Raw genomic sequence first — 23,402 nt, 5'->3', positions numbered from 1 at the left:
TCTTGAGAAGCTGGCTCTAAAACTGACCTTAAAAAAAAAACCTGCCTTAAACTGGCTTTTAAAAACATACTGAGTGCATGTGACAGTGAAAAATACAATGACTACTAACATATTTTGGTGCCAACAGTCTAGATTTGTGTTACAGTAATACTATCTGCTTGATCCACTACCACCATTGCTTTTGAATCATCAGTGCAAATGCCAGTACAGTGTAAAAGTCTTTGCAGTATTAGGAAAATAATTTTTGATCCCCTCAAAGGGTCTTGAGGACCCCTCCCCCTGGAGCCCACAAACCACACTTTGAGAACCATTACTGAAGCCTATTCATGACAGAAAAAAAGAGACACAGAGAGACGGAGAAGATGGCGGAGTCGAAGGACGCTCGCAGGTCACCCTCTCCCACAAATACACCAAGACCCACATCTACAGACCCACTCAGCCAACCAGAGCACCTGTGGAACTCCGACAGAACATCGCCCTCTTCAAAAGATAAAGATGCCAAAAATCTGGTAGGAGGAAAGGAAAAAAGAAAGAAGAAAAAGCAAAGCAGCGCGGGACGGGTCCCGCGGGGAGGGAGAGGCAAAGGAGGACTGGCGCTCACTCGCTGGGTCTCCCCTCTCCAACTGAGAGGCCAGCGGGACAGACGGGGAGCCTCCGAGGCTCGGATCTGTACAGAGCAGCCCTTGACTAACAGAACTAAGTTAAACGGGCACACAGCGTCCCCCCGACACCCAGCCTGAGACGCGGGCCGGCAGGCGCGGGCAGGGCCAGGCTGCACAAGCCGGGCGGAGGACGGAAGTGGCTGCAGGGAGGCAGCCCCAGGGGAACGCAAGGGGCTGCGCGCCGTGGCTGTGGGCGCACAGGGCAGAACAACCTGGGCCCTCCATAAAACAGCAAAGTTGATGTGCTCTCGGGGGAAGGGTGCACACCCCCATCTCTGAAAACCCGCGGAAACTTTTCGGGGGAAGAGAGGCGGGGCTAAGGCGCAGCCGCCATAACCTCCGCGCTGAGCACCCAGGCGGGGGCGGGGGCGAAACCTGCATCCGCACCGGAGGGCTTAGCAGCCTCAAAGGCCAGACTGAGACTGGCCTGCAGCCCGGGGCACACAGGATCCTTCCATCCTCGTCCCTCAGAGAACTTGCTCCACAAAGACAAACAAGGAGCTGGGTTTTGGCTCGGAGCAGGGACAGGGCTGTCCCTCGGTCTTCCCCGAGCCCACCTGCGGGGAGCCGACCAGGGCGGGGCGCGCAGCCACACAGAGCAGCGGAGCTACCGGCGGCGGAGGCGCAGGTAGAGCGAGAGCGGTCCCCCAGCCTTTCAGGCAGGAACACAGCCCCTGACCGAGGTGCTCGGAGGGGGCACGACCCGCCCTCCTACCCGGCCAGTCTGCAACATCTGACTAAGGCATCCGGAGGGGCAGCGACCCACCCGCCCACAGCAGAGAGCTGCACCTGACCCAGTGTTAGGAGGAGGCGCGATCTGCTTGCCGACAGGTGCTGGGAGCAGCACAGAAGAGGGCGCCAACGGAGGGCCTCTGAAAACAGCAAGCTGAGCTTCCAAAACAGAACGAAGACAGAAAGACTTCACATTAAAAGCACACAGACTCCAGGAGAACACCGACAACCCCCCCCCCTTTTTTTTTAAATCTGTTTTTACTTGTTCTATTTTCTATTACTCTCTTAATCTTTACTTCTTAATTCATTTCTATTTCTATTTCTCTTGGGTTTTGATGTCCTGCTATTGATTAGACACAGGTTTCAAATACATCTATTCATCTCCCTCCCCCCCTTTTTTTGTAAAGGTTTCAAAAGGACATCTCAACCAGATTAATACTCTGCTTCAACTCACTCTTCTGTTATTCATTATACACTGTTTTCAAACCCTCTTTCTCCCTTCTTTTAAAATTCTTTCTCTCTCTCTCTTATTTTTTTTTCTTTTTTTCCAAAGTTCTATTCCTAAATAGGCATCAAATAGATAAAATCCTTAAGGACCAAAATAAACAACTGATACTCCATAAACCACAGTGCCAAAGAGGTATGAGCAAGATGAAGAAGCAGAAAAACCTTTCTCAATTAAAAGAACAAGAGAAATCCCCTGAAAGAAAGATCAACGAAATAGACATCGATAGCCTACTAGATCAAGATTTCAAAAAAGGAGTGATCGAATTGCTGAAGGAATTAAAAGAGATAGTGTTTAGAGATATAAAATATGTCAAAAATGAAACTGAAGCTATAAAGAAGAGCCAAGTAGAATGGGTAAACTCATTGACAGAGATGAGGAATGATCCAATAGCTGTGCAAAGCCGACTAGATAATGCAGAGGAACGAATTAGTGATCTAGAAGACAGGGCAATAGAAAGCACCCATTCAGAAGAACTACAAGAGAAGCAAATAAAAAATAATGAAAATAGCATAAGGGACCTATGGGATAATATAAAGCGTCCCAATCTTCGCATAATAGGGGTCCCAGAAGAAGAAAGATCAAAGGGGATTGAAAAGGTTTTTGAAGAAATCATGACTGAAAACTTCCCAAACTTAAAGAAGGAATCAGATATCTAAGTACAGGAAGCTCAGAGGGTCCCAAACAGGAAGAACCCAAATAGACCCACACCAAGACATACCATAATCAAGATGGCCAGAGTCAAGGATAAAGAAATGATTCTAAAGGCAGCAAGAGAAAAGCAAAGAGTAAGTTACAAGGGAACCCCCATAAGGCTCTCAGCTGATTTCTCTACACAAACACTACAGGCCAGAAGGGAGTGGCAAGATATATTCAAAGCCCTGAATGAAAAAAAGATGCAGCCTAGGATCCTTTATCCAGCAAGGCTATCCTTGAGGATAGAAGGAGAAATAAAGAGTTTCACAGACCAAAAAAAGCTGCAGGAGTTTAGCAACACTAAACCCATGCTAAAAGAAATATTGAAAGGGCTAACCTAAATAGAAAAGCAGCAGGATGCTACAGAAATGAGAAACACACAACTGGAAAGGTGGTAACTCATGAATTACAAATAAAGTAAACATGAAATTATAAAAGAAGACATACAAATCACTGAGAGTGGGAGAGGGAGGCAGGGAAATATAGAATTTTTTTTTCTTTCTTTTTTAAATTTTTTAACAGTAGGATGGGTTTGAGATCATGTTACTATCAGTTTAATAAAAACAGTTATAGTAATGGGTTGACAGATTTACAAAAAAGGGTAACCACAAGCCAAAAATTTACAAAGCAGTCACAAAAATTAAATAAAATCCATGATAATACAAAGGAAAATTACCAAACCACAAAAGGAAGAAGAAAGGAACAAAGAGGATATACCAATTCAACTGCAAAGATAAGTTCAAAATGGCAATAAACACACATCTATCATTAATTACTGTAAATGTTAATGGACTAAATGCTCCAGTCAAAAGACACAGAGTGGCAGACTGGATAATAAAGCAAGAACCTTCAATATGCTGCATACAAGAGACCCACTTTAGGGAGAAGGACACATATAGATTGAGAGTGAAAGGATGGAAAAGGATATTACATGCAAATGGAAAAGCCAAAAAAGCAGGTGTTGCAGTACTGATTTCAGACAAAATAGACTTTAAAACAAAGGCCATAAAGAAAGATAAAGAAGGACATTTTATAATGATTAAAGGAGTGATACAAGATGAGGATATTACACTTGTTAATATATACGCACCCAATATAGGAGCACCTAAGTACATACAAGAATTACTAACAGAGATAAAGGGGGATATTGATGGGAATACAATCATAGTTGGAGATTTTAACACTGCATTAACATGACTAGACAGATCTTCCAGACAGAAAATAAACAAGGCAACAGAGAAATTAAATACTACAATAGAAAAACTAGATTTGGTGGATATTTTCAGAGCATTACACCCCCAAAAAATAGGATATACATTCTTTTCAAGTGCACGGAACATTTTCCAGGATCGATCATGTACTTGGGCACAAAAGAAACGTCAACAATTTTAAGAAGATAGAAATTATCTCAAGCATCTTTACTGACCACAATGCCATGAAACTGGAAATCAACAACAGAGAAACAAAGGAGAAAAAAAGGAAAGCATGGAGATTAAACAATATGTTATTGAAAAAACAATGGATCAATGAGGAAATCAAAGCTGAAATTAAAAAATACCTTGAGACAAATGATAATGAAAGCACAACCACTCAAAACCTATGGGACACAGCAAAGGCAGTGCTAAGAGGGAAGTTTATAGCGATACAGGCCTTCCTCAAAAAAGAAGAACAATCTCAAAGAAACAATTTAACCCACCACCTGAATGAATTAGAAAAAGAAGAACAAAAAGCCCCAAAAAGCAGCAGAAGGAAGGAAATAATAAAGATCAGAGAGGAATTAAATACAATAGAGATTAACAAGACCATAGAAAAAATCAACCAAACCAAAAGCTGGTTTTTTGAAAAAGTAAATAAAATCGACAAACCTCTGGCCAAACTCATAAAGAAGAAAAAAGACAGAGCACAAATTAGCAAAATAAGAAAGGAAAATGGAGAAATTAGAACAAACAAAATAGAAATACAGAATATCATACGAGAATATTATGAAAAACTATATGGAACCAAACTGGATAACCTAGAGGAGATGGACAAGTTTCTGGAAACATACTGTCCACCAACACTGAATCAAGAAGAATCTGAACACTTGAACAATCCGATCACTAGAAAGGAAATAGAAATAGCAATTAAAAACCTCCCTACAAATAAAAGTCCAGGACCGGACGGCTTCACCGGGGAATTCTACCAAACATACAAAGAAGAACTCATACCAGTCCTTCTCAAACTCTTCCAGACGATTGAAAAGGAGGGAATACTCCCAAACTCATTCTATGAAGCCACCATCACCCTGATACCAAAACCAGGCAAAGACACTACAAAAAAAGAGAATTATAGGCCAATATCACTGATGAACATAGACGCCAAAATCCTCACCAAAATTTTAGCAAATAGAATCCAACAACACATAAAAAAGATTATACATCATGACCAAGTGGGGTTCATCCCAGGGACACAAGGATGGTTCAACATACACAAATCAATCAGTGTAATACATCACATCAACAAGAGAAAGGACAAAAACCACATGATCATCTCAATCGATGCAGAAAAAGCATTTGATAAAATTCAACACCCATTTATGATAAAAAAAACTCTTGCCAAAGTGGGTATAGAGGGAACATATCTCAACATAATAAAAGCTATATATGACAAACCTACAGCCAGCATAGTACTCAACGGTGAAAAACTCAAAAGCTTCCCACTAAAATCTGGGACAAGACAAGGATGCCCACTATCACCACTCCTATTCAACATAGTCCTGGAAGTCCTAGCCACAGCAGTCAGGCAAGAGAAAGAAATAAAAGGGATCCAAATTGGAAAAGAAGAGGTAAAAGTGTCATTATATGCTAATGACATGTTACTATATATAGAAAACCCTAAAAGGTCCACACAAAAGCTACTAGAGCTGATTGAAGAATTCAGCAAGGTAGTAGGTTACAAAATTAACGTTCAAAAATCAGTTGCATTTCTTTACACTAATGATAAATCAACAGAAGAAGAAAGTAAAGAAACAATCCCCTTTAAAATAGCACCCAAAGTAATAAAATACCTAGGAATAAATCTAACCAAGGAGGTGAAAGAATTATACACAGAAAACTATAAACCATTGATGAAGGAAATTAAAGAAGACTTTAAAAAATGGAAAGATATTCCATGCTCTTGGATTGGAAGAATCAATATTGTTAAAATGGTCACACTGCCCAAGGCAATCTACAGATTTAATGCAATCCCTATCCAATTACCCAGGACATATTTCACAGAACTGGAACAAATCATAATAAAATTCATATGGAACCATCAAAGACCTAGAATTGCCAAAGCATTACTGAAGAGAAAGAAAGAGGCTGGAGGAATAACTCTCCCAGACTTCAGACAATACTATAGAGCTACAGTCATCAAGACAGCATGGTATTGGTACCAAAACAGACATATAGACCAATGGAACAGAATAGAGAGCCCAGAAATGAACCCACAAACTTTTGGTCAACTCATCTTTGACAAAGGAGGCAAGAATATACAATGGAATAAAGACAGTCTCTTCAGCAAATGGTGTTGGGAAAACTGGACAGCAGCATGTAAAACAATGAAGCTAGAACACTCCCTTACACCATATACAAAAATCAACTCAAAATGGATTAAAGACTTAAACATAAGACAAGATACAATAAACCTCCTAGAGGAAAACATAGGCAAAACATTATCTGACATACATCTCAAAAATTTTCTCCTAGAAGAAATAAAAGCAAGAATAAACAAATGGGACCTAATGAAACTTACAAGCTTCTGCACAGCAAAGGAAACCAGAAATAAAACAAGAAGAAAACCTACGGAATGGGAGAAAATTTTTGCAAGTGAAACCGACAAAGGCTTGATCTCCAGAATATATAAGTAGCTCATACGACTCAATAAGAAAAAAATAAACAACCCAATCCAAAAATGGGCAGAAGACCTAAACAAGCAATTCTCCAAGGAAGACATACAAATGATCAAAAAGCACATGAAAAAGTGCTCAATATCACTAATTATCAGAGAAATGCAAATCAAAACTACAATGAGGTATCACCTCACACCAGTCAGAATGGCTGTCATTCAAAAATCCACAAATGACAAATGCTGGAGAGGCTGTGGAGAAAGGGGAACCCTCCTACACTGCTGGTGGGAATGCAGTTTGGTGCAGCCACTATGGAAAACAGTGTGGAGATTCCTCAAAAGACTAGGAATAGACTTACCATATGACCCAGGAATCCCACTCCTGGGCTTGTATCCAGAAGGAAATCTACTTCAGGATGACACCTGCACCCCAATGTTCATAGCAGCACTATTTACAATAGCCAACACATGGAAACAGCCTCAATGTCCATCAACAGGTGACTGGATAAAGAAGAAGTGGTATATTTATACAATGGAATACTACTCAGCCATAAAAACCGACAACATAGTGCCATTTGCAGCAACATGGATGCTCCTGGAGAATGTCATTCTAAGTGAAGTAAGCCAGAAAGAGAAAGAAAAATACCATATGAGATCGCTCATATGTGGAATCTAAAAAACAAAAACAAAAACAAACAAAAACAAAGCGTAAATAAAGGACAGAAATAGACTCACAGACAGAGAATACAGACTTGTGGTTACCAGGGGGGTGGAGGGTGGGAAGGGATAGACTGGGATTTCAAAATTGTAGAATAGACTACACTGTATAGCACAGGGAAATATACACAAAATGTTATGATAACTCACAGAGAAAAAAATGTGACAATGAGTGTGTATATGTCCATGAATAACTGAAAAATTGTGCTGAACACTGGAATTTGACACAACATTGTAAAATGATTATAAATCAATAAAAAAAGTTAAAAGAAGAAAAAAAGAGACACAAAGACCACAAATAGGCTTTATTTTTGCTTTTGCTTGTTTTGTCTTTCAAGATGATAGAAACAAACAGGTTGATATGCTGAGCAGACACAGTAGATAATAAGGAAGAAGTAGAAGATAGAAGAAAAATCAGGTAATTGATGGAGAAGAAACAGGAGGGAAAATACAATCAGAGGGTACAGTCTCTAAAGTTGGAAGTAAAGGAGAGACAGATTATTAGAGATAGATGGGGGCAAAGGGAGTTACACTCCAGCTTATAAAAAAGCTCTCAGTCCTAGGGATGTAATGTGCAGCACTGAGACTATAGTTAATGTTACTGTATGCCGTCAAGAGAGTAGATATTAAAACTTCTCATCACAAGAAAAAAAATTGTAACTATGTGTATATGAAAGTTGTCAAGAGAGTAGATATTAAAAGTTCTCATCACAAGAAAAAAAAATTGTAAATGTGGTGACAGATGTCAACTAGACTTACTGTGGTGATCATTTCACAATATAGACAAGTATGGAATCATGTTGTACATCTGAAACTAATATATGTCAGTTATATCTCAATTAAAAAAAACTCTACTTAGAAAAATACAGATACTAGATAAATGCATCTTGATAATGATGGTGATAATCCCATAGTTTAATGAAAAATATTTTAAAATTTTTTTGATATAACTTTTCTTTTAACTTAACTTTTCACTTGCACATGTATAAAATATGCCAAATATATCATAGAAGTAATGTCAGTCATTTCTCATCATGTCATTTTTTAAGAAAATTGTTGTATGATGTCACATGAATTTATTTTCTGCAGACTCAGAAGTATAGTATTCCACGTTTAAGTCAAATGCATTTGTGTTATGATCTAATAAACTAAAAATTTAAAAGAACCTGTGTCTTTCCTTTTTCTTTTGAACAAATGGAGCACATAATGGTTAAAGGAAATGCAAAAGGGCATTTGATATTATACCTCCTCAGACTCCATAACCTTGAAGTTCCCATAACCTTGAACTAGGAACAGAAGGAGTCGGGGGATAAGAATTCAGCTATTTCTCTTCTTTTCACTTCCTTTCCTCCCCAGCAGCAGGTCCTAGATATTACTATGCTAGATTCAACTGACAAAGCTGAAGTAAAGCAATTTTATGTTACTGATTTTACAGTTCACAAATTATTTCACTAAGACTGAATCTTTCTAGACTGAGAAAACAGACTATTTCGGGGGCAGTTGCAATTTTAAACTTTTTAATGTTAATTCTGACATCTCAAACAACTGCAGCACATGTTCTGATGGCCTTAGGAAAGAGCAAAGTGGGAAAGCCTTAACTCAAAAATGTTTGTGAATACCTCCTCCACCTCAGACTCCTCAGGCACCCATTAATACTCCAGCTGCCTCCAGAATATTAGAAGTCCCCTAGTCCCTTAAGCCTGCTCAAGGTCCCACTCCAAGCAAAGGCCAATGCTTGACGTGCACAGGAGCTAATTAAGCAGGCCACATGTAGTGGAAAGAGTGCTAAATTAAAGTCCTGGGACTTAAATTCTGCTCTCCATAACCAACACCAACAGTGTGACTTTTGGGTTTATCCCTTACTCTACTTTCTCATAGTTAAATAAGGGAACTAAAATTGGATAATTGCTACAATTATGGGAGATTTAATGACGCACTAGCATTTCAAAAGAAAGACTGTTAGTCCAACAACACCAAAGGCAGTTAATAGACTACTTGGGATATTCTCTGAAGGAAGCTGAGAAGGTCTTAGCCTTAATTCAGATTCCTGTACACAATCCATCACCCCATTCCTATATTTAGTCTTTCAAAATGCAAAACTCAGTAGAATTGACCTCAAAATATCCATAAAGACCCACCACAACCTTTTATACATGTAGCCTTTACTAAGAAAGACAGCCACTACTCTAAAGTGAGAACACATTTGAACCTTGATTCTGAAACAGCAGGTTCTCATGGCAGAAATTTGTGGGACATTAAAACAGTTACATCCAACTTTGAACACGATGGGTTCATATAGCACCTTGCAAACTCGCTTCCAATATTCCTTAGGGACAGGGTACTATTGGCAAAATGCCACACACAAACGCATTTTTTAAAATCCATGGATCGGCAACATTTCTTAAGTTCCCACTTCAGTGAACTGAAAAACATAAATCCTGTAACAGCTAGCTTCACTGGGTTTTTTAAAAATATATAACCATCAATTTGGATTGAGATCCTTAGAACTGTATAAATAATACTCTGCTAAAAGATGAAAAATTAACAAAGATTTAACAATCTAGGTAACCATTCACTAGGATTTGAACTAGGCTAGTTGGTAAACAAACAAAAAACCTATCTAGATCTACATTACTGCACTGCAACGCCGGTTAACTATCTTACAAACTTCTGTTATTGATCACAAAAGAGACCATTAAAAGCCTATGCACAGCTGAGCACACACACATCCAACTTCTGGAAAAATAACTCAAAACACATGTCCTACTGAGCATGAGTCAGTGGCATCATTTTTTTGTACACAAAGAATAGACCATTAACATTCAGTAGGAGAGATTCTGCTATGTAGGCCAGAGACTGAGAAAGTGGGTCATGGCCAGTGATGCATAATCCCACTCCCTAGAAAAACAGTCCTGACAACACTCATTAAATAAAATATTTTACTGTATCATGTGTAAGTCATTTCAGTACTAATACCTTAATGACTCCAGAATGAAAAGTAAAATTTAGACTAACCACCAACCATCTCATTTAAAAGACAATACTTAGGTATGGAAAAAAGCTCTAGCCAGCCCTAACAATGGCCCAGCCATAAAAATTTTTTAAAAGAATAAAAATTTTAAAATAAGAATTAAGGAAAATACATAAATGCAGCAATTAGGCAAGGGAAGTGGAGTCTTGGAAACCTCTCTTCCAGGGTACCAAAGAAGAAACACAAGATGTTGAGGGTGATAATGATTACTTACTAACAAAACTACATAAAGACTTTGTTTGCTACCCTCTGGTCTATTATGCTAGACTTAACAAATTCTCTGATCTATAAAAAATTTCAGTGTTTCTCTACCTGGAAAATGAGCACCCCCAAAAACATACAGACTAGTTAGAGGGGTCCCCCAAAGTAATGATCATGTGTTTCCTTCACCCAAAGCATTAAGGAGATGAGATCCCCTTCTTGTTAACCTCTCATTCTCTTAGACACTGGCTGTTGCATCACACCTTGGTACTACCAGCCACTCTAGAGAAAGTCACAGCCACTTGACCATTTCCATACTATTACTTCCTTAAGATTAGGTACTCAGAGCACATCTGCAGCTTGCTCTCTTTGTCCCACAGAAGTGAGATTCTTAAAGATGACCCGGGTCAAGGGAGCTTCGACTAGAATATTTCTGAGAGTCATACCAAATAAGAGGAATAATGCAGTACCCACAAAACAAATATGTACTATTTGTGTAATCATAACAGAAACAGAGCAGGCTAAGAATCCAAAAATAAATTTGGTCATTTTTTTAATCCATCTATGTAATGTTATACCTACATTATTATCAAATATCTCTATCTACTTATTTTACTTTCTATAAAGGGACATACCTTAAAAAACAGGGCCAATCTGCTCCTAAATGTCAACTGAACAAATACTGTTTTGGATTTGACAAATACTGTTGTTATACAATTGATTTACAGTAAATTTTTACAGGTCTTCTGACTGCTTTTCAAGTCAAGAACTCAATCACTTACAAATGTACTGAGTACCTATCGTAAGTACAGCACTGCAAGAGATAAAAGATGCGTGTAAGCCAAATCTTAAAGGAGCTCTTAATCTTACAGGAAACTTTTTATTAGACATTTTATTGTACGAGAACAAAGCTATGCAAAACAAGTGCAATACGAGCAACAGTTGCTACACAGGGCATCAAGGGAAGGTGTAATTACACTCATTTGGGTGCAAATGGGGTTTCACGAAAAAATAAAGATTGCAAAAAAGTAACTGTATTTTAACTGCATGCTGCAAGACTCCATTTCAACAGAATTGGGGAGGCAGGTGTCTGCATTCCAGGCAATGGTAATAATATAAATTGAAAAATAGGAATGAGAAAGTATGAGAGAAGTGCAGAAAATATCAAGTACATGTGCAGCAATAATACACACCTAACTAAGGTTACCATGAGAGATGAAGGCTAGAGAGGGGCTTGGAGTCACATTACAGAGGACCTTGAATCCCAGAGGAATGAGTTTGTACTTCAGAAGTCCACTTTAGGAAGAATAAATTGGAGGGAATACAAAAGCAGATTTCATGAATAAAGAGCCTGAGAGGAAAAGTCCACATGAGAACATAATTCTCTAAGAAGTAATAGGGACCCAAACTACACCTGACAGCACTAGAAACAAAAAGTAACTAATTCCTCACACATGTCATGGTTAAACTTTCTATCCATAAACTCAGTCAGAGAAAGTTTACCATAACCCTTCCTCACATATTCTTTACAAATAAAAATGTAAAAAATGACAACATTTACTTCCAGATACCCTCCTAAATACATATATTACCAATGAGTCACTTGGAGAATGAACCCAAATTATTAAAATGCCAAAAACAGCAACTAAGGTGGCACATCCTTTGAAACAAACAGCACTCTGAAATGCCACACAATTTTATTTGATCTCCTATCTCAAGGATACCACATAAGGCAACTTCTTAGAAAAGGCATTTTCCCAATGATTAAGAAACAATTTTATACCATGGGATAAAAAATAAATTGCTCTCCTATGTTGAAGTTTGCCAAAGAACTCAAATGCATGATAATCAAACAATCTTTTCACTATGGTCTCAATCCTAAAATTGTTCATCATTACCCCTCCTTTCCCATGCTCCTCTCTTATCAGCTGGAGAAGTAAGAATCAGTTACACAGACAGAATCAGAGAATGCTAAAATCGGAAAAAGATGTTACAGATTCATCTTTACCCACTTCATTTTTTTTCTTGAGGAAACTGAGGTCAAATGTCATAAAGTGAGTTAGTGGCATTAATTGGGATTAGCAGCTAGTCCAATTTCCTTGTTTTTTTGTTTGTTTTTTTTTAATAGTTGCCTCCAAGAAGGCATCATTTCAAAACTTAATAAAATGTTAAAATAGGAAAACTAGTAGCAAGAATTGTTTCACATTTTAAAATAATATCCATTGCAAAATGCCTCTCCTAAACGCTACATCCAAACTATGCTCTTAGTGTTATTGGAATTCTACAAGACTAGGACAAACCCAAAATTCCAAAAACAAAGTCCCTCTGTGGAAAGGCCCAACAACCACTTTCCTGCAGAAAGACTCGAAACTTAGCAGAAATGTGCTGACTGATGTCATTTGTAAAGATGATACACACAGAGAATCTCCAAATTAACTAAGTGCCCAACTATTTAAAACAGCTCAGTCATTAACCACTCAACTTCCCAACTCAGTCCCCTAAAAATAGTGGCTTGTGGGTACATGAATGGTTCACCAGATGGATGCAGAATAAAAGCAAGGAATGAGCAGTCTCAAGCCCTTGCATATGAAACCTTATGCAGCTTTGAAATTGCCATTCAGACTCAATTTCAAAATTCCACATCAAGGCTTTAATCATTTTGATAGCTACCAAATGTTTTCTAAAAAATGTATACGCTCTAGTTTAAGTTTTGACAAAAAAAAAAAAAAAACCACAGGAGGGAAGGGGTGAAAGAGAAACCCAGATAATATACAAGATCAGTAAAGAACGTCAAAGATCAGGAATCCATGTAAGGATGGACATCAATTCTGCCTTCTATCTTCCTTAATACTAACAACATCAATTTTCTGTTTTTCCCTCCTGTGGAACCCATAATGGAAAGCCACTAAAAAACATTAATTTATTTCCATTATTTTTTAATGACCAAAGACAACCTCTCCAATTGGCTCAGCATGAAAATGTCAGCCCTAACCACACAAAGTTGACTACAGCTAAAAGCAAAGCAATTTGACATATTAGTGCAATTTAGCACCTTTACTGGAGATAAATGTATAGTTTCCATTACGTATTTTTGAAATATTCAAAACTGGGAATTGTTTTACTATTAATATTTTGTCCTTGAATAAAACTGCCATCTCTAGAGAAAGTGTATCAGCAGACAATCAAAATTACATCCTAGGAGCTATCCCTACAATGATAACATAAACAACCCAAAAGAGAAGTTATGTGTTAATTAGATTCTACATAATATCCTCTGCTGTAAATTACTTTCATATTATTGTAAAAGCATATGCTTATATCAAGATCAAACTTCTGTAAGCCTGATTGAAATTTTAAAATGATATGTGGCTGTCATATAATAATTACCTAATCAAAACAATTACGATATTTTACAAACATAAATGTGATACTGAATTCAGGATAAATGTAATACCTAATATAAAAGCCAGTTACCATAAGGCCAGAGTCAGATTTCACTGAAAGCTTATAACCAAATCTGAACTTAATACTGACCCATATTTACTGAGAGATTTGGCATGCACTGTTAGGTACTGTCACACGTTATCTTGTTAATATCACACATTATTCATCTTCATAATAGATAATAACTCCGTGTTATAGAAAAGGAAACAATGTTTCCTGATAGTTTAATTCAACCATAACAAAAAATTGCTAGACAGGAATTAAGGATACAGAGATAAACAAGACTGTGCTGAAAAAGTTCATCATCCAAAAAGGCTTTCAAAATCAACTGTAGAATAGAAAACAATTTCAGAATTGCATGTAAAAATACTTTTCATTTAACTCGGCCACCCTTGCTAAATAAAGAAAAATATAATGCCAATAGAGAAAGAAAACTTAAGGGGGCAGCCACGTTATTCTTTCTTTGCTGTTTCAAGGAAGCTAACTGAAATGGCACTTCGCCTTCAACAAACTTTTGTCTTCAAACTTTGTGTTCACCAAAGTACAAATCAATGTCTCCAGGCCCCCGCAGAAGACCTCTGAGGGGAAAAGAATTAAAGAACCCTCCATTGGTGCTTCTTAATTTGCTAATTAGTTCTTGAATTCTATTAAAGTATTCTCTGCCTTAAAAGAAAAAAAAAAGATTCAAAAATCATTTCCTTCGAAAAATGCTGAATGTCCGTGATATGTGAGGCAATTTTTGTGAAACAAAAAGCAATTAAGACAGAGTCCTTCTAGCCTCAAGAATTTTACTATCTGCTAGAGGCGTTGAGACAGGAACAATAATTAATCACCTTAGCGTTTCCAAGTGCTTGCATAACTGTATCTCAAGACAAAAGATTAAAGGTGATAAGGGGGTAAAAAGCAAATAGCTACAAATGTCCACAGGAAGAAGGGAGTGATGTAAACAGCAGTTAGGAAGCTAGAATCAGACAGGCAAAGGCAGAGTGAGAGGCAAACACAAGGCTCAGTCACAGAACAAGGAGGAGAGAAGCACACTGTGGATGGAGCCAAGAGTATTCTCAGGAAACAACTACAGCAAAGATTTAGAAGGTAGGTTAAGGATCCTAAAAAATGGATCAAGTAAGATGACTTCTCAGCGACTGTTTGCTCCTTCCCCTTCATGCCTGAGTCTCCAGGCATCAGATTTTCCTGGTATTCCTTATGACTCTCCGCAGCTCCCTTTGAGTCTCTGCCTACTCTAAATCACCAGTTCTCAAGGTATCGTTCCTGAACCAGTAGTGTGTGCATTGATGAGCAAGCTGGCAGACATGCAAATTATGGGCTCCGCCCAGACATACAAAATCAACTTTGGAGGTTGGGCTCAGCAATCTGTGTTTTACCAAGCCCCAGCAATCTGTGGTTTACCACAGCCTCCAATAAATGATTCTGATGAACTCTAATGTTTGAGATCAATGTTCCCAGGAGTCATTCATGAGCGCCTTATCATTCTCATTCAACACTCTCTCCCTATATTCAACCCCTCCCAAGGATGAAAATAACAGCCAAATGCTCACTGATCAGAAATACCTGACTCTAAAGGTACCCAAACACCTTTGCTGAGCTCCACACCATCTATTAAACTTCCCACTTGACATTTATTTCCTCCCAGTTACCTCAGCTAAACAGGTCTGGAATTACAGGATATCCTCCCAACCCACCCCCTCAAAAATGTGTTCCTTCTTTACTCTTCCCCATCTCAGTAAATGGCACCACCATCCAAGAGTTGCATAAGGAAGTCATTCTTCACACTTCCTACAACACTCCCTTTCCTATCCAGTTCACCAACAGGTCTCCTCATTTAAGCATGAATAACACTGGTCTCCATCCCCACAGCCACCATCCTAACTAATCACCTAATCTGTATGCCTGTCAGTCTCGAGCAACACCATGACCTGACGAAAATATAAATCAGAGCATGTTACAGCCCTAATTTAAATCCTTCAGTAGCTTCCTGCTGCACTTTCAGATAAAAATCTAAAATCCCCAACATGGCATACAAAGCCTGGGATCCCGATCATCTCCCCAAAATCATCTTGAGTCCTGCTTCCATGGGATTCACTCACTATAGCCCAGACAGACTTCAGTTCCTGAAATTCTCCCCTACACAGGAACTTACCTCTTCATGACATACTTCACACCACCCCATTTTCACACCTCTGCCTTTACTGAACTTTTCTCATACTTTAGATCCCTATTAAAATGTCCAAAAAAATACTTCATCTTCCAATATAAAACAAAATCAGTTATCCTCTCATAAAACCCTGTGCTTTAGTTTCATGACAATTATCAAAATTGTTAACTATATTAACCTGATTATTCTTGTTTGTTTAATATTTATCTTCTACATGAGACTGTGAGTTCTATGAGGTCAGAGAAATATGTTTGTTTTCCACTGTATATATATAGCACCTAGTACAGAGCCAGGCATAAAAAAAAGGCATTTAATAAATAGTTATGGAATAGTAACAGTTGTCAATATCTTTGTCAAATCCTCCACTTCTGCTCACTCTAATTTCTCGGGAACTTTAGCTTATAAGTTACTGGGTTGCCACAGATAATTTCTGCAAATGAGATACCGTGTTTAAATAACCCATGTTCCTACTGATTTATATTGCAAGCTCAGATGTACTTTACTACCTCCCTATAAAATTAACAATGAGAATTAACTAACTCTTAGCATAAATTCACCCTACTCTAAGCAGTTAACTCTGAGCTACTGAGCAACTTGTACAGAACTCTGCAGCTAATTCCTGGCCTCCAATTACTGACAATGCCTACAACCCCTACGTCCATGTCAGAAAGTCCTAGCGACCCATTCATATTCAAAATACCATTCCTATCCAGCGCCATCATTTCATGATTAGATTATATCAACACACTGTGCTGTGTGCCAGAAATTGACACATTGTAACTGAGTACTTCAATTAAAAATAAAAAAGATTATGTCAACAAATTATGGATAGTGTCCCAGTCTCTATGCTCCCCATTTAAGTTCATTTTTCACCAGACACTTAGGGGCAAAAGTCTACTCAAGAGCCCACTCTTCCCATCATCAATCAATATTAAATTCCCGTGACTAGCACTGAAGGCCTACGGATGTATGTGATCCAAAAACCAGTCCTTTGCTTTAACTTGGAAGGTTACATTGAATTATATGTGCTTGACAAACTGACACTGTTTCAAGCTAAAATTTACATATAGCTCTACCTCAATTCTACAACCCAAAGCTGGATTTGCACTCCTGAAACTGGACTGTTTTTGAGGAGAACTATGAAAACACCCCACTGATATATCAGTCCTTTAAACTTTGAGCAGGAACTAAGAAGGTGCAAGTTGTCAGCATTTTCAAATATATAAATACTTAACTAGAAAGAGATTATGACACAAAGCATACAATATTTCAGAGAGGAAACTATTCCAACAGTTTAGTTATAACATACGGTTTTTTAAAAATTAAATATATATAATTTACATACATACATGTGCATGTATATATATACACATATACATACATACCTATACCTGTATGTACACACACACAGTGGATCCTCATTATGTGGGGAGTTATTTGTAAATCTGCTTACTTGCTAAAATTTATTTGTATCCCCGAAAGCAATACAATATCCCCAAATCAATACAATGGCATTTTTACAGTCATTTACAGACATGTGCATAGTGATGAAAATTTTGAGGAGGCCAGCTGGGATCAATGAGGTATTGCTCTGCCTTCTTGTTTCAGCTCTCATCCTGTAAGCAAGCACCCATTTCAAGGTCTATGTAGTGTTACGTTTTTCTCATTTTTGTGGTTTTTATTGGTGATTTTGTTGTTTAAAATGCTCCCCAAGGATACTGCCCAAGTGTTGTCTATGTAGTGTTTCTAAGCACAAGAAGGCTACAATTTTTCCTTTACAGAGGAAATACGTGTATTAGATAAGCTTCATTTAGGCAAGAGTTACAGTACTACTGGCCATGAGTTCAGTGTTAATGAGTCAACAATATATATTAAACAAGGCGTCTATAAACAGAAACACACATAAAACAAGGTACCTTATTGACTGGTTGACAAAAATGTTGTGAAAAGAGGCTTGCTGTATCCTAACACTGTATTTCCCCTAAGAGAAATGACTCAGTATTTGCTAAATCACCGTTCACTACTGGGAATAATGAGAATCAAATACGTATATGGAGGTGTGGGGAGACAGCACTCACACCAGGTTTACTGAAGACTCAAAGACACTGCAGAGGTCATCCTGGGCAAGCTGCCTGTGTTTGCAGTAGCATGGAGAAAACACCTCAGAACATAGCATCTACAGAGCCTCGGCTCTAGTTAAACAACGCAGACATAAAGCAAAAATGTAAAATCTACTAAGTTTGTTTTTTGATCTGGCTTTGCTTCTACTCCTTTTGCTACACCCTCTCCCCAGTTCAGGAAATCTGAACTTTAGTATTTTTTTCAGAAGCATTTGCTCTAATCTTACAATCGGGCAAATGTATCTGTAAATTACTGAATGACTTCTTGAATGTAAACTATACTTGTGCTTAAACATCTTGTCTAAACTGTGACATTACTCATCTGGAAAGAAGAGGGGATATTAAGCACCTAAAATAACAATATGTCAAGATCAAAAAGTAAACTGAATATAGTTAATTCCGATTGTGTGCATGCTGAAGAGAAGACACACACAAGTGAACAAAGCGAGGCTCAGGCTTCCCAGGGAAGTTTAAAGCCTAGTTCCAGGATCTGGGGTGTTGGGTGGGGAAGTACCATCTTCCAAAAGGGTTTGTTCAACCTTCCTCTTAACACTTGATTATGGATTTTTCCAAGAGAAATGACAAATTTATGGCACAAGTCAGTGGAACACTCTAACAGTGACATGAGTGACTGAATGAAAATTTTTGAGTGAGCGCTCCCCTTTTGAAATTCATTTTTATTTTCATTTTCCAAAATTATTTTCTATTACAAATTGTGTGCTTAAGGTAATAATAGGACATGCTTGGTCCTATTAGCAGTTGTAGAAATCCAAACCCAAAGTCTAGACTGATGAAATGTCAATGATTTCCTTCTATTAAATAAAAGGCCCGTCAGGGATTTAGTGAAATGAACTGAGTCTAATATTACTCAAGCCACACTTCAACTAGTTACTACAACAACTCAAAGACAGAAGTACAGCATGTGCGTTAATAGCCACATCTTCTTAAAACTTACTACTCAATCTAAACCAACACTTGAAACTCATGTAATAATAAAGAGCTAGGAAATTTTACAGCATAGTAAATCTGTCTATCAACACCAATTACCATACATTCATTGTTTGAAAAGCTAAGGATCCTCCTTCCACCTCTCTTAAGGTTCAGCTAGGTTCATTATTAGGGGCAATGGCCGGCAAAACAAAGACATTCGTCCCTGAATAATTCAAGATTTCTTTCTCTTTAGAATACTTCATAGACAAGAACATTCAGGATTTTCTCTTGTACTAATCTGCTATTGTTTATGGCATTTCAAAAAACACAAGCGGACTCTCAGTCTACTGTCTTCAAACCAAATCAACAGCTGACTCTCAGAGAACCAAAACTACTGTCTTCGCACTTAAAAGGGCTCCTTATTTCTTATGACTTTTTCAAAGTATTTACTTTGTAACACCATTCTGCAATTAAAAACTCAAAAGTCAATGAAGTATGCAATAAAACAAGAGAGCATCTCCTACAAGCCAATTATACAAGAAATACAAAATTCAAGTGGAGGATTTTTTTTAATGGAGTAAACTTTTTTGAAGCAGACTTGCAACTGCTGACATAGCCTGGTAAAGATAATGAAGGACTGAGCACAAAACTTCCCAAAAGAAAGTTAACCCGCTTTCCTAGCGCCTCTTAAAGTACTATCAAAGCGACATACTGAAGGGGTATGACTAGCACCTTGTCTTTTAGAGAAGATTCTAAATAACAAAGGTAAGTGGATTTCAAGTTCACCTACCCCCCCCCAAGCAACCTGCTAACTGAATCTGGGGCAAAGTATCACCTCCATCAGGCGCGCACACAGAAATAAATTGTTTTTCAAACTGATGAGTGTGCAAGAGCAAACCCCGGGTTAACACCAAGGGTCGCAGGGTCCCGTGCCCTGCGGAGCGGGTGGGGAGGCCAACGAATGACACCCGCCTGAGCCACCGCTGGGAGAGAAGAGCCCCAATCGTGCTCGATCTGACCCTCTCATGAGTCACTTGTCCAAGCCTGACACCACAGCACTCGCTAAGACGTTTTCTATGTATTTCCTTGCATCAAGAGGGGCTGAAAATGACTTAAACTAGTAAGGAAAGAATTGTGCACCGGAGCTGCCAGCGGCGAGAAAAGCCGGCTTAAGAGCCCCCGCTGGCTGGGCGGAGCAGGCAGAAGGGGGAAGAAGAGTTAGCCTAGAGGGCGAGGAGAGAAGCGGGTGAGAACCGGGAGAAGCTACCACCACACCCCAGCCCTCCCTCACCTGCCTGCCCGAGCCTCCCCGGGCGCCCGTACCTTCGGCCAGCGACTCCTCCAGGGTGACCTGGTAGCGGCCGACCGCGAACACCCGGACCCCAACGGACGAGCTACCGGAGCCGGAGCCGACCCCGGCCCCGCCGGCCCCGCCACCAGCCGCTCCTCCGCCGCCGCCGCCGCCGCCGCCGCCCTCCGACTTGGGCATTCGAGAGAACTTCTTCATGGTCCCGCCGGCGCGCTGGAGGGCGAGGGGAGCGCGCGAGGGCGAGCGAGAGGGAGAGTGGCCGGCCCGGCGCGCGGCCGGGCGTCCGCGAGAGGTCGCCGCCCCTCGCCCGTCCGAGGGTCCGTGCGCGCTGCGGCCCGCCGAGCCTCACATTCCGCGCCCCCGAGCGCACTTCCCCGGCCCCTCCGCCCGCTCCGCGGCTCCGCTGCAGCTGCCCGGCTCCCGCAGAGGGCGGCGAGGAGGGCGGGGACGGGGCGGGGCGCGAGGGGGCGGGCCCGAGTGCGGGGGCGACGCCGCCGCCTCCGCCAGTGCCCCGGGCGCCCTCGCCGCCTCCCTAAACGCCCGGAGCGCGAGCCCCGGAGGAGGGCGCGAGAGAGGGAGATGGAGAAGGGGGCGGGGCGGCCGGGCCCTCCGGGGAGTGGGCTGGATCCCGGGCTGCACAACCTCTGGACCGCAGCCCGCAGCACGGCCAGCGCCCCAGCCGAACCAGTGCCGCCCGCCACTCGCGGCCGTTGGCGGCGCGGCGCCCCTGCCAACCGGTCGCCGAGGCCGGGGGCCCTGCGCAGGCGCGGTGCCTGCGCCGCCGGAAGTGACGGTTCCGGCTCTTGTCACGTGGAGAAGGGGACGGGGGAGGTGATGGTGGGGGTTGGGGGCGAGGGTGAGGTCCAGAGTCCCGGGTTTGGGGTCCCGGCCCAGAGGCTTCAAGCCTGGCTTGTCGGGTCCGGGCTTCGATCAGGGAGGTAACCCAGGGGCTGGTTTTGGCGCTGGCCGTGCGGCGAGGTCTGTCACGGCTAGCAGTTGGTATGTCACTTTGAGGGCTTAAAAATGCCACCGACGACTTTACCCCAGTTAAGGAACTTCTTGCTGCATTTCTAAGCCGCTTTTCCAGACCACCTCCCCTGAGAATCTTCTTCCGCTCGCCCACCCCCGAGCGTGGGAGGTGGGAGCAGCGCGGAACTAGAGCGGATTCCAGTAACCCGACTTCTAAAGCTGTGGTGTCGCACTCTGTAACAGACGCCGGTGCTAGGAAGCGTTTTGCGGTTTATAAATTACTTAGGAGTACTTTCAAAATCTCGTGTGTGCTGTGCAACAGCCCCGTGAACTGTTCAGAACAGGTACTAAGTCTGTTTAGAGACCTTTCATCACCTTTGTCCAAGAGAGCTTAACGGACTCGCCCAAGGTCACATGGCTGGCTTGTGGCAGAGCTACAACTTCAAGGGCCATCCTTTGATACTTAGTTTCGTACTTGGGGCTATTCTGGAAAAGGCTAGCGTCAGATCGTTGAAAAACGCAGACTTAGGACTGTGTAGGACTGCTTAGAAGCAAAACCAGCCATTGGTTTCGCCCACTCCTTTAACGAAGAGACTTAACCCATTTGGGAAAAGGAAGGGGAAAAAAAACGCATTGCATCCATTTCATAAACTGCAGGAATCTCAGTGCCTGCGGGGTGAGGCAGGCAACGTGAACGTGGTGTAAGACTTAAGAACAGTTAAGAATGGAAAATAATAGAATATGTGTAAAGAGAGCAGCTGATTCTCAAATCCAGCCTGCTTTTTCCACGTATGAATACAGGCCTACTGTGGCCAGAGGTTCCAGTTTCTTAAGAGAAGCCAGAAATCTGGAATTTTTTTTTTCCTAATACGGCATTTCCCAAATTTTGTAAGTGTAGGCCAAATAAATCGTGCCTGCAGGACTTCAGTGTGCACCTTTTATGAAAGTAGATGAATGTGGTTCTATCCCAACTCCTATTTATTTATCCAACTTTTTATGAGATACAGGCAGAAACATTAGAAAATGTACTTAAGGCAAAAGCTTAGGGCTTAAAATCCTGCATTTTTTCTTCCCAGAGAAGCTATTTCTGCCAACGTTGAAACAGTGCTCTGGATATAGGCATTTTTTTGCTGCATAACCCACTAAGCTAAAACTCTTCATCCAGAGACCTGACCTTTAAAGTACATTCCAGCTCAATGGATGTCAGATTCTGTTAGATAATTGATGTGGTGTGACAATTGGGGATTTCCATTTGGAAATAAGCTGACCCTTCTTCTTACTGTGGGGATTCACTGTGGAGTCTTATTCCTACAACATTAGAATTACATTTTTCAAGCAGAAAAACTGAGAAATTTAGTCACTTCATACAATTCAAAACTACTATCAGCCTAATACAACTTCATTTGATGACAACACAAGAGTAAATAATGTCCTATGATCAGTGTGGGAGCAAATTTACCACAATAGCTGTGGTTTAAAAAAAATTACTTCTCTGTACTCCTATAACCTGAGTTCTGTTATGGAAGTTGATCATTTGTTTAAGGCATACACCTCCTCTCAAAAATTTTGGGTAACGTTAAGCAGTGTGTTCTTTAATTTTTCACCAGACAATAAAATTTGGATTTGTGTGATCTTCTCAAAATGTTAACATCACAATACTCTGTGACAAACATATTACTAATAAGAATGCAAAAACATTGTGTTACTAATAACAGGAATGCCAAGCATTTACACTAATTACCCAAAGATGTTGCTATTACCTGTCAGACTGTATCCTTCTAGCCACTTGGTGAGTTAAAATTGACTGTCCTTAAACCATTTTTTACGCAGAAAATGCGATACTAATCAGTGGAAAAACTATATTGACAATTCTAGTCTTTTGGTTTGGGCTCATTATACCATGGCTATGTAAGAACATTCACTTTGGCTTCCTATTGGAAAATAAAATCTCTAGGAAAAAAATGTGGATAATGTACATTCTGACCATCTTAAACACTGTCATTGAGGTGACTTATAATAAGAACACAGATATAGAATAGTTTAATA

General features: G+C 40.2%; 1 protein-coding gene across 2 annotated transcripts in view; it reads right to left on the bottom strand.

Moving 5' to 3' along the window:
- The window catches only part of BMP2K (BMP2 inducible kinase), a 118,892-nt gene extending 97,752 nt beyond the window's left edge, over window positions 1-21,140 (bottom strand). The window contains exon 1 of one of the 2 annotated variants that reach the window (XM_074345937.1): window positions 20,402-21,140. In XM_074345937.1, the coding sequence (XP_074202038.1) occupies window positions 20,402-20,585 (184 nt within the window). In that variant the 5' untranslated portion in view covers window positions 20,586-21,140. The remainder of the gene's footprint in view (window positions 1-20,401) is intronic. The other variant, XM_074345945.1, reaches the window with a different exon arrangement.
- Between the last annotated feature and the right edge of the window lie 2,262 nt (window positions 21,141-23,402).

This window comes from Camelus bactrianus, chromosome 2, assembly GCF_048773025.1.
Source record: "Camelus bactrianus isolate YW-2024 breed Bactrian camel chromosome 2, ASM4877302v1, whole genome shotgun sequence".
NCBI lineage: Eukaryota > Metazoa > Chordata > Mammalia > Artiodactyla > Camelidae > Camelus > Camelus bactrianus.
The sequence above is the reverse complement of the archived record's forward strand: the minus strand, read 5'-3'. Positions and strand labels throughout refer to the sequence as shown.